Below are 11,934 nucleotides of genomic sequence, written 5' to 3' on the forward strand. Positions count from 1 at the left end.
AACATATGTCAAGACAAGTTGATGTGGGTGAACACATTACGAAGAAAAAAACAAAAAACTGCACTTTGGTTCTGCTAACCTTTTTTCCTCACGATGCTCATAATAGCCGTAACTTCTGTTGTCCTCGTGTGGCCTCTTGCGGCTGTATTGTCCCCCTCTATCACCTTCCACTTTGACCTGATCGGTTGGACCAGAGCTATCGGACTCTGGCTTTTGTTCTGATTCTTCAATATCCTGATTTCTGTAAGGAACAGACTCGTTCTCCTCTTCTTCAGTTTTAATCTCAACTTTAATGTCTACATCTAGAGAGAAACAGATAATTTCAGCAAACAGTTATGTGATTTCATGTGAGAATTCAAGTGTACACACATATTAATGTTTAATGTAGACCTGTAGGGGGTGTTTTTTTTTAAATAGATCAAAACATAAAAGTCAAAGCCAATTTTATTGTCAAATCATAACATGTTGACAACTGTATTGTCAACATGTTATGATTACATTATGATGATATTAGAAGTAAAGTCAAACAACTTATATTTAGGCACACTAAAATCACCTGGTTTAGGCTCCACATTCTCCTCTGAGTTTAACTCCGTCTCAGGCTGTTCCTCTGACATTGCTTCTAGTTTGTTTATATCCTCAGCAGGTTTGTGTATATCCTCAGCAGGTTTGTGTATATCCTCAGCAGGTTTGTTCTCAGCAGGTTTGTTATATCCTCAGCAGGTTTGTGTATATCCTCAGCAGGTTTGTTTATATCCTCATCTGCAGTGAAGTCTGGCATGCTTTGACCCATGTCAGAAGCTTGATTAGTGTCGTAGGGTTCACCTTCAGCCTCTTCTTCCTCATAGTAGCCACCCGAATCTCGGGCTTCGTCTTCCTCTTCAGGGAATTGGCCTTCACCATTCCCATCATCGTTATCATCTTCCTCAACCTCTGCTGCAAACAGCAAAAACAATCCCAAAGCACATTAATGCAGTCTAAGGCTGCAGGTTAAATATATTCATGTGATCAGGTGATATGATCAGGTGAAGTGCAAAAATGAGAATCATTTAAAAAAAAAAAAAAGCAATTTGTTTGTTTGTTCAAAACCACAATTATCTGATTACTTTCCTTGGGACAGAGGGAAATCATGTTATGTTCACATTTAACGACGTGTAATAGTATTCATTTTGCAAAACTTACTTAAAAATACATGTTACTAACAAGAAATGTCTTATCAATAATTTGCAAAGGATACCACCTTCTACAAAGGTTATGCAAACAATATGATTTAAAGTCAAAAGTTCGTAAAGTGGAATAACAAAGTATCAAATTCAATGAGGAGCTAAATGTTTTTCAAATATATACTGTATATTATCAATAGCACATACCTTGCTCCTCTTGGGTGTCCTCCATTTCTTCGTTATCCTGACAGTATTCAGGCTCTTGTTCCCCGGACTCTGGAGCACCATCATCAGCCTCAGCTTCAGCCTCCATGGCGGCCTTCAGTCTCTCCACCAGATCTGCCTTCAACCCCTTCGTTTCCAAGCCACGTCGCTGGAGCTCCTCTTTCAGCTCATTTACTTTCAGTTTCTTCACGTCAACGCTCATCGTGGTTCCGATTTCTCCTTCTTGTTTAATAGCCTGGAGGATATAAAGATAAACTAATGTTAACGCGATACCATAAACAACAGAGTGCCATCTACTTTTAAATAGAATCAGTTACGCGCTCATCTTCTGCCAAGAATGCTACTAGCTTGTTGGCTAAGTTAGCCGAGATAGGCTAAAAATGCAGAACCCATCGTGTGTTTAAATCTAAGTAGATAAAATGCAGAAACCGAGCTTGCATTTAACTGATCTCCGTCGTTTTTGTTGAAAGTTACTATGCTATTTAATACTCCAGAGAGGTCAATATGCAAATAGGATTGTCTGTAAGGGGCTAACGTTACTAACGTCCTAAGCTGAGCCGTTTCTAATGTCAAGCTCATTCGCGTAGGACAAGTAGCGTTATTAAAAGAAAATGCAACCTACAAACAGCGTACAACTTATATCGTTAATTGGAGACAGATACATAAAATGCATATCCTCTGAAATGGCTAATGTACAAAATAATCCAAAGTGTATCAAAGGCCTACCTTTTCTCACGCCAGTTCGCGCGGGTCAACAGTAATGGCGGACTGAAAAGATCGCCACTGCCTCCTAGCGACAGAAACTAGAACCGGATATAATCAAACTGGTGCTTCCGGTAGGGGTTAGGCGATAAAATAAAATCAACGCATTAGCATTTTTTTTTTTTTTTGAGTTTTGTCTGTATCAATTTCTTTTCTTTTCTTCCCATATTTCTTCACCATGGTTGCGAAGGCGATAAAAAAATGAATTACTTGTTTTTGATGCATGCCATTTTAAATGGAAAATTGCAATTCTATCATTCTCTATTCATAGACCTGATTAATTGACATTTGTCTATAATTTTTCATTTGCATCTCTCTTAAATTCAAATAAATCCAAAACCTAATAATTAAAATGTTTTTTTATGTTTTTGGATTTGTACGTCAATTTTGGTTTTTACATCCATCCATCCATCCATCCGTTTGACCAACATATTACATATTCCTTATATACAGTATATATAAACGTTTGACCAACATATTACATATTCCTTCCATAAACCCTTTCACCAAAAACATGTTTTGGTAAATTAAAAACACTTTTCGATTAGGGAACACATGAAATACTTTGTTTGGCCTTAAATATTACTTTGTGGCTATTATTAAAATTGGCACAATACAACCAAATGTGGTTAAAATTTCACTGATGAGCCTGGGACCTGGGCAGTCTTGTTAAATCCTTTAAAACGTTCCTACGAGTTAGACAGACCTACCATACTGACTTAGGTCATCAGTACCTGTTCTTTTTTAATAAAAAGGTTTCTTCCTCTGGTAATGTTTCAATACCTTCCCTGGTTAGATTACAGATGAGTGAATCCAACTGGTGTTAGATCACTTCAAAGGACAGATGTGTATAAAACAAAGCAAGTTCAAAGTCTTACTAAAATTCATACAGAGGAGTTTTTATGCATATATTTTCATTTACATGGCTGTTGAAGAGATTGGCCATCGGCCATGGTGAAAATATAGCAAATGTTTTATTCATTGCTTTTACATTTACAGAGATGTTTATTTGGTGCTGAGCCCCCAAAGGGACACAGGAAAAAATATTTTCTGGAGAAAGTTTTGCACATATAACTTGTGGTTGAACGTTTATTTATTTTTTCCCCATCTCCCACTAGGGGTTCCGTGGTTTGATGCCTTGGACCGTTACTTTTGTTTTACAGACAGGTAAAAACAACACAATTTTGACAATTTGTCAAAACATGATTTGTTTGTTTGTTCTTTAGAGGATTAGGTTGGACACTGTAAATGATATACTATATATTTTTAGAGGATTAGGTTGGACACTGTAAAACCACTATAGGTGTGAATGTGAGCGTGAATGGTTGTCTCTATATGCAATGGACTGGGAGAATTTTCCAGTGCGTACCCGGCCCTCACACATTGGCAGCTGAGATTCACTTCATTGCCCACTGTGACCCTTTAAAGGAATAAGCGGTAGATAATGGATGGATGGAACCAAAAATATATTTTCTTTTTCAGAGACCAATAATGATTGACACTCTCCTTTAGTACTTTTCTTAAATAGTAAACAGACAGAACTAGCCTTGTTGTTCATGAATGTAAAAATGATGTGGAACTGACCATAAGGTAGAGTGTACCACTCACATACTGTATAACACCCAGGAACATGAGAACACTTCAAGACAAACACAAGACAAACACTAATTAAGTGTGGCACATATTTCATGAACAGAGATCACATTTTTATGTTACCACACTCAGTTTGTCCTGAATCACAAAGAGGATTCAAAATATACATACAAGACATACTGATACAGTCCTATGTAATCCACTCGTGATGGGGAAAAAAGGCCAAAAACATGACAATCTGTATTTTCATAATTTAGGATTCAGGGGATGATTGAAAAGAATAGTCATATACAAGGAGTGATACTTAATATATTAACTTCAGGGTCATGAAAATCTTTATCAACAGTTGATTACTAAAATCAACATGCAAAAATGGATTAGGAAGTCCCCTATGAATATCACAGCGATTCCCTTTTACCAAACATTACATGAGTTAATAAACCGCACAAATCCACAGCACACTGATATGCTCATGTCCACCCCTTCCACCCAACTTAACGGGTTTAGGAGACAGTGTGTAAAGCCAGGGTTTATTCTCATGTTGTTCATACAGCTGTCACATATTGCTATTCTGTTTTTCTTTGACACACTGACCACAAAACAATGCTGCCCTAAACAGAATGGAACCAACATTTTCATTTAGAGTTAGTGGCAGCAGGGATGGCCAGCAGCAGCCGGTTGGACTCTCTCAGTCGAGCATCAAGAGTCTCTGTGGTGAGTGATAGTTCCGCCACCTGAACTTGCAGGTCTCGAATCGTTTCATTCAACTCGTCCTCTTTGCGGCGAGAGTTTACAGACTGCCGGGTGTATTCTAGCACCATGCAACCACCTCCGATGAGAAAGATGATTGCTTCTCCCAACAACTCTGCACCCAGCTCTGCAGCTGCTTCTTCATTCAGAGGCTTAATGGTTGAACCCCGAAAACCCATTATCCGCATCTTTGTTCTCATTTCAATCCAGTGGTAAACTGCAAAGAGAAGCAGACAACACATAAAAGAATGAAAATTAAGTGTACATCCCTATCGTGAATAAGCTGTAAAATAGATCTTTAATTGACACTGGGCAGCAATGAGGTTGTGCTGTTTCCACCCAACAACCCACATGACTTAAGGGTGTAGCCATATCCAGATTGCCCTCAGTGTCCTGTCTTGATAAAACCAGCTAAGAATATATAGCGCAACCTGCTCAATGACAAACCAGACCCGCCCTCTTATCGCCCTCTACAGAATGCTATTGGTTTACCATACAATACCATGAAGACTATTGGTTATGCGGCCCTGACAGCTTCCCCGTCATTGGTTAGTTTTGCTTATACAGTCCAGCTATATTCCGGGTGTCGGAGACAGAATTAGCGGTCACTGGCAACTTTAACATCGGTTACTCACACTGTGCAGGCGGCAGACAGACGTAGTTCCTGAAGAAATCACTCTTCCGAGCTCCCGCTTTTATTCGATTTGCCACAGGCTTGCTCATCTGCCTCACTCCCAGGTAGAGGAGCTTGGCAATGGGAAAGGCACCAACGACCATCTTGGCGGAAGCGCTGTCACCTCTTCTTCACGCAACTTCAATGACAGTTGCTGAAAAGCCAATGGGTGCATTACTGCCACCTAGTGGTACGAACCATAATCGGATTAGGTTCTGTTAAAAATAATTATAGTCATTCCATCCATCCATCCATCCATCTATCCGCTTATCCGTTACCAGGTCGACGCGGCAGCTGTCGCCACCTAAATCACATTGCACCGTACCAACCCCCCTAAACCTTCTTGCGGGTGGTGAGTCCACTGGAAGGTATCAACCGCCCTAACCGGGATTCGAACTTACCCTGGAAGTGAACCCTGGGGTTCCACACCAATGGCCAAAAGCGCCACATTATAGTAATTTTTTTTGGTGTTCATTTTCAACGTGAAAAAACACTTTCAACACTAAAACACTATCAAACGCAAAAGAACAAAGATCTAAGGCAGACCAATGCTACAGGGTGTTTGCTACAACTGTACGTGTACATATCAAAGGCAAACAGGCTGTTTTTAATGGAGTCCTGATAGTTCTTGTTCCTGTCCCAGAGAAAAGTTAAAGTTGATGAATGTACAAACTAAAAACCCACTCAAATAATAATCTTTTTACAAGACATACTAATTTGTATTAATCGTTTCAACTAACCAGTTTCCATGTGTATACTGTAATGTGAGCGTTTATATTTACGTTTGGAAAAGTAATGAAATTTGTTATTGGAAAAACGAGTGTGAATAAAAGCGTTTGGGAAATATTATCGGCTGTTTTGTGTTTTGATTTTGTTTAGTCACGTTATTGTTCTGACAGCAATATCATAACTGTTTCATGATAAAACACATTCAACAACAAAGGTAATCAGACAACCCTGAAAACTTAATTAGTTCGATTTATTTCTTAAACAACTCGTCGCTTTACATAAGCTTTTTATTTACGGTTTAAATACTACGAGCTGCATTGTCACCGTCGCGCTTGTGTGACGCCACAGAGCGGAACAGCTGATCGCCCGACGTCACCAAGGCGCCGTTGACAACACAGCTGCAACAGCAGCACGAGTTTCACCTTGTTGTGAACTCAACTGGACACGCACTCAGTAACCGAGGAACGACGGCAGCAAAACTTGAGATGCCGAAACACTGCTCTGTACCAAACTGCAAGAATGACTCAGGAAGTAGTAACGAGAGGAAAAGCTTCTACAAGTAGGATGTCAACAAAGTTGGACTTTTATGTTCAATCTATGGCGAAATTGACAGAGGTGTCATGTACTGTGTTTTCAAGGAAGAACCACTCGCCTCGTTTGCTCCTTTAAAACTATCAGGAAATGACACGTCGTTTGTTATTTTACCATCGAGTTTTATGTTTGGACAAGACATTTCATGTTGACTTTGATTGGGTTTGTTTTCAATCGTCCTGATTAAATCGAAACGTACAGACAGAGCCTTCTGAGAAGGAGGTTCCCGATGATTAGTTTCGATAAAGGCCTAGTCGTTGCATGTAAATGTTTCGAATATAATCTCATAACGGTTTTTTTTTAAAACTTCGGGTTAAACATTTACAGATAAGCTCTAGTAGTGAGGCTGGGCGTACAGTTTTTACCTTACCTTACTTTTCGACCAAAGTTAGGTGTTGGGAACAACGCGTGAATGTTCCCAAGACGAAAAGTAAATACATTTTAATATGGGTTATAATGATCAAAAGAGTTTCAAATTGAAATTTTAATACAGTAAAGACAATATGTCAATTTAAAGATAATCGTAGCTAGTATAAGCTTTTCGCAAAGAATACAGATTTCAATGGATTTATGTTATTTTAAAATCAGCTGTGGCGTTTGTTGTGTTTTGCAGTTCACATTGAACAAATTAGATCAAAACAGTCATAAATGTCCTCAGGTTATCTACTTAATACTTTATCAGTCATTTGTATTCTGTAGTTGACTTAACAGATTTACTCCTTTTTAAATCAGCAATCAAAAAACAGAAGTTCTTAGAATGTATCTCTTTACACATCAGTGTTATTTACAGCGTGAATACGTTTTAAGTTCCACTCTACACTAACCTGTGCCAAGCCAAAATATGTTGAGTTCACTTTAAAAATAACACGTACTGTTATAAAGTTATGGTTGCATTAGTGTCATGGGCGTCTCACATTTTTTAACCTTTATTTTCCAGGTTCCCTCTACAGGACCAGGATCGGCTGCAGCAGTGGCTGAAGAACATGGGACAAGAGAACTGGACTCCCTCTCGACATCAGTATATTTGTAATGAACATTTCGAACCTTCGTGTTTCAAGGTCAGATGGGGAATTCGTTACCTTGAGACTGACGCGGTGCCAACAATTTTCCACGAGGTAAACATTGTAACTATATATATATATATATATATATATACACACACACACACACACACACACACACACACAATCATTGTCATGTTTCATCAAGTTTCATCAAGTCAACCTTTTTAGGGAAACATCTGGCAACCTTGAATTTACTCTTGTGTTTCCAAATGACAAGACAAATGAGTGTAATTCTGTCTCTGACTCAAGTAGTTGTTTTTAATGAGTTTGGTGCTTTAGTGTGTATAATTAAAGGTCATTTACAAGTAGGAGAAATTAATTTAATTTAAAAAAAGATTAGACTAGATTAAACTCCAGCTCTGGTGAAGTTGTCATGTTGCAGCAGCAGCAAGGGCAGAGGTTAAATAGACAGGATAAAAAAAACAGGATAAAACCAGGATCTTTTAAATGTAAAAAATGACAATAATAAAAATATAATAACACTGTCCATAATAAAACAGAAACCTTTGCTTGCTTCTAGAAACGCAAAGCCATGGATGAACCTGAGAAGGAGGCGAAGCGGCTTCGAACAGCTTCAGACTGCAAACAAAGCCAGACAGTGTCAGATGACGGAATGACAGTTGTCGACGCTGTTCAGGCTGAAAACACACTGCACACAGTAAACCTGTATGAGATCACAGCGGACTCATCGCAGAGGTCTGAAACCAGTCTGCCAGAGTTAAGTGTTGATGGGTACTCTGTGATGTTCGCATCAGCACATGGTTTTGAAATCGGGGGAAAATTACCTGCAAAGTTTTTCCAGAGAGAAAACAATGTCAAAAGTTGTGGAGAGACCACAGAGGTAGTACTGGTGGCTGAGTGTCCTGTCATGGACAGGCAAGAGGAGCTCCTGAACGTAAACACTGTTGCCATTTTGACACCACGCCACGAGGGGTTTACAAACAACTCTACCCTTAGAGATGAGACAGTGGTCCACCTGGAGGCGGAAGGTCTGACCCCTTCATCAGAGGAGTTCCTTGACCTCCAACAAGCCTACACCACCCAAGTCATCGCCTATTTTGAGACAATACCAAACGTCTTCCCCAGTGAAACATCGACCTGGTTTGCGTTTCCTCCAGATACAGTGCTGTCGTCGGCTCTAAGCCCTAAGCCCATCCCATCCACAGTGCCAATAGTGTCTAAACACACTCCGTCGTCACAGACGTCTGTGGTCGTGAAGGGGGAAGGACTGGAATCAAATGGGGGGAATGGAGATGATGGTGAATCAGACGAAGATAGTATGGAGTCGGAGGATCATCAGCTGGAGGAGCACAGGTGAGTGGTGAATGAACTTTCATATGAATAAGCCCCGTGGTGGACACACATAATAAAAGATGTTTCGTTAAGGTAACGAATCTGAACTTCTAAAATCTAAAATATATTATGACATAATAATATAATGTAATTGATTTTCCCTGTTGCTGGAGTTAATTAATCATGTTGTTTTTTTTTTTATATCGCCACATCTGGTAATATATAATTTCGGTCTTTCATGGCTGTGGAAATTAAAGTTATTCTATATTTTATTCTATAATTTATTAGAGTCTCTGAGTTTCTATTAAATAATAAATAACATTAAACGTTTCTTCAAAAATACCTAAATAACTCCTCATTCCAGCTTTTTACTGATATTTCTGCTTTTATTTTTCATGGGCAGCTACCATAAGAACAGTTTGAATAAGCAGCAGCTGGAGACTGTGGTGGTTGAGCTGCAGAAGAAGGTTAAAGTTCTGCAGCAGAGACACCGTCAACATGTGGAAAAGCTTATGGGTCTGGAAAACACGGTCAGCCAGCTGAGGCAAAACAATCTGCTGAATGAGGAGCGGCTTCAACTGCTGGAGATGGTACAGGCTTCTGGTTTGGTTTCACCCTGCAGTTCTTTATAGTTGTCTTGGTGAAGTACAGCCGTTAAACACACTTATACTGAAGTCTTCAGTATGAAGCAACACAATTGTCTGGAAAAAAAAGAAAAACTGTGAGGTTATCATTATCTGTGAGGGAGTAGGAGGCTTTTAGTGCTTGACTCTAAAGGTGCTGACCTTAAAATCGGGTTCATTAACAAACTGATTAGTGGAAACAGTTACACTCCAGACATTTGTATTGAATTATATTTTTCATATATGGCCGCGAGATGTGACATATTACATGTAAAAATATTATTGAAAAAATAGAAGAGAAAAGGGATTTGTTGGTGCTGTCACTAAGCAGGAGGAGGAGTAAAAATTGGTCAAACAATATTTACAACATTTATTCAGTGCAGATTAAAGCTGGCAGAGATAAAGCAAAATATTAAAAAAAAAACAGGCACTTTAGCTTAGCATAAATGATTATACTTGACCACATTGTGCCAAGTAGTAAATTCTCACAGCCAATCGTAGATATGGGAGTAAACATTTTTTATGGCATACTCAATGGAAAATCTTGTGAGGGTGGAAAAAGAGTACCAAGGAGATTTAAAAAAAAAACAAAACAAAAAAAACAACCTTTAAGCAGTCAGGAGCACACTTTTATACTTTTTAATTGGTTAAATGTCCTTTTAAGGATATCTATACCAAAAAATATGAAGTTCTGAATAATCTTTATTGTGAAACAGGTTTGTTTTCGTCTGCTCTGTTGTGAATGTGCAGCGGTTGGTAGTGTTGTCAGTTGACACCTTTCCTTTTCCCCCATTTATCACCAGGCCTACGTGCAGACGAGCACGGCCTTGACTGATGCAGGTGAGACAGTGGCCATCATCTATGACGAGGACGCCGCCGCGTACCTGACTGCACTCCACTGACCGATGCACACCTCGGTCCAGCCGTGAGGCTCCGGTGGGAACAGAGCATCGGTGCTTTTCTGTCGTGCCTTGAAAAATAATCAAATGTGACAAATGTCGGTTGTAAACCGAGCACTACTTAATTGCCCTTTGTTAAAGATACGTAGATCTGTGGATGGATGTTGGTGTGGTGGCGGGGCCGACATGTTTTCAATAATGAATGTATTGTATTAATGAAAGGTTATGGGTGACCCTCTTTCAACCAGCCGTTTTCGGTTGAAAAGGTTGAAAAGGTCTCCGGTTATGGGTAATCTTTGTTTTATGGCTGCTAGAAATTAAGGAAATGAAAAGCAGCCGTTGTACAACATGATGATAAATAAAAGTTTTGTTTATTGTTGACACTCTTAACTGTCACACCAACACCATGAGGGAACACAGTGGTGACACAATCTTCCATTAGTCCAGTAGTTTCCATACCACTGGGCTAACATCGTTTGTAGATAAAACTGCTGTTGAGCCCCCCCATGTGGACACATTCACAGGTATTAATTCAAATCACTGATATTCCTACGATTTTGCTGCTATTCTCATCAAATAAAATAAAATTTGGAAATCATGTTTTTTTCCATTTGTAGGACTATTTTAAAAAAATTGAACTTGAGCCTTCACCCAGATTAAACAGGAAAGTTGGAACACTTGTTTCATGTCATTATTAGTTCAATATTTACACAACAAAGCTAACAAAAGCTCAGTTTGTTCAAAAAGAAGTCACTTGAAATATTCCATGTATTTTTTAGTAACAATTCGTTTTTACATGCAGCAAGAAATACTGCAATAAAAGCTTCTCGGTGCATCTTAATAGGTTCAAACTATTGTGTGTGTAGTCACCCCTGCTGTAAAACCACTGTTACTGACTTATAGTTGTGAGATCAGATCAACCCTGTCGGCGTACTGATAACTGGCCTTTTATCTTCACTGGTATACAGTTCCACCGCTATCAACTTTGTACCCGTCACCAGCCTGAACGAGTTGCCCATATGCCAATGTCCTGAAGAAGCTTAGCTTGGAATAAAAAATACCAGCTGCCCCTTAATCCACACACTTGTTTTGAGAAAATTATTATTTTTGTTATAATACAATGATATAATACAACATAAACATTGTCATTTATCAGTGTATTTATGAATATAATTAATACATTTGGGTAAAAAGGGTTTGAGGATTTTATTGCCAAAAGCCTGCGTTCCTTGGCTTCACCAAACTTTGTATCCACTAGGTGGCATCAGAGATAGTCACTCCCACAGGTCATGACTAACAGAGGACTGTGAATGTAATGTTAAAGAGTTGGTCGATTGAAAGGACAGTTAAGAATGCTGTCACGTCTTCCTGAGCAACTGGTTTCTCACCTTTAACACGGAAATATTCTGTTTAAACCTGTTAGATCAACAGGTTTCTGCACATTTCAAGTAAATGTGTGTCTTTATTGTAGATGACATTCAATAATCAAAGATGTAACCCAGGACCTTTAGGGCTGTAAAACTATAGTTTGTATTTATATTTGTATTTGCTTTAGAAAACATTATGGTA

At 38.9% G+C, this 11,934-nt stretch overlaps 3 protein-coding genes and 1 long non-coding RNA gene across 4 annotated transcripts in view; 2 read left to right on the forward strand and 2 right to left on the reverse strand.

The window, feature by feature from the left end:
• The window catches only part of LOC103377853 (heterogeneous nuclear ribonucleoprotein U-like protein 1), a 10,051-nt gene extending 7,142 nt beyond the window's left edge, over positions 1-2,909 (reverse strand). The window contains 5 exon segments of the mRNA XM_025055184.1: positions 34-302; positions 557-680; positions 716-936; positions 1,371-1,623; positions 2,861-2,909. Of these exon segments, the coding sequence (XP_024910952.1) occupies positions 34-302; positions 557-680; positions 716-936; positions 1,371-1,623; positions 2,861-2,863 (870 nt within the window). The 5' untranslated portion in view covers positions 2,864-2,909.
• A 92-nt stretch (positions 2,910-3,001) lies between these two features.
• LOC112486965 (uncharacterized) lies at positions 3,002-3,708 on the forward strand. Its single transcript, XR_003049603.1, has 2 exons — positions 3,002-3,384; positions 3,429-3,708. It is a non-coding gene; the product is annotated as an uncharacterized LOC112486965 (long non-coding RNA).
• On the reverse strand, positions 3,400-5,582 carry opa3 (outer mitochondrial membrane lipid metabolism regulator OPA3). Its single transcript, XM_008308822.3, has 3 exons — positions 5,568-5,582; positions 5,129-5,350; positions 3,400-4,710 (listed from the first exon to the last, which is right to left on the reverse strand). The coding sequence occupies exons 2-3, from the start codon at positions 5,268-5,270 to the stop codon at positions 4,379-4,381; spliced, it is 474 nt and encodes a 157-aa protein (XP_008307044.1). The 5' UTR covers positions 5,271-5,350; positions 5,568-5,582; the 3' UTR covers positions 3,400-4,378.
• A 659-nt stretch (positions 5,583-6,241) lies between these two features.
• On the forward strand, positions 6,242-11,206 carry LOC103377855 (THAP domain-containing protein 5). Its single transcript, XM_008308824.3, has 5 exons — positions 6,242-6,454; positions 7,424-7,601; positions 8,071-8,864; positions 9,247-9,433; positions 10,270-11,206. The coding sequence occupies exons 1-5, from the start codon at positions 6,381-6,383 to the stop codon at positions 10,366-10,368; spliced, it is 1,332 nt and encodes a 443-aa protein (XP_008307046.1). The 5' UTR covers positions 6,242-6,380; the 3' UTR covers positions 10,369-11,206.
• Positions 11,207-11,934: the final 728 nt, after the last annotated feature.

The sequence above is a fragment of the Cynoglossus semilaevis genome, chromosome 4 (assembly GCF_000523025.1).
Source record: "Cynoglossus semilaevis isolate Cse_v1.0 chromosome 4, Cse_v1.0, whole genome shotgun sequence".
Lineage (NCBI taxonomy): Eukaryota > Metazoa > Chordata > Actinopteri > Pleuronectiformes > Cynoglossidae > Cynoglossus > Cynoglossus semilaevis.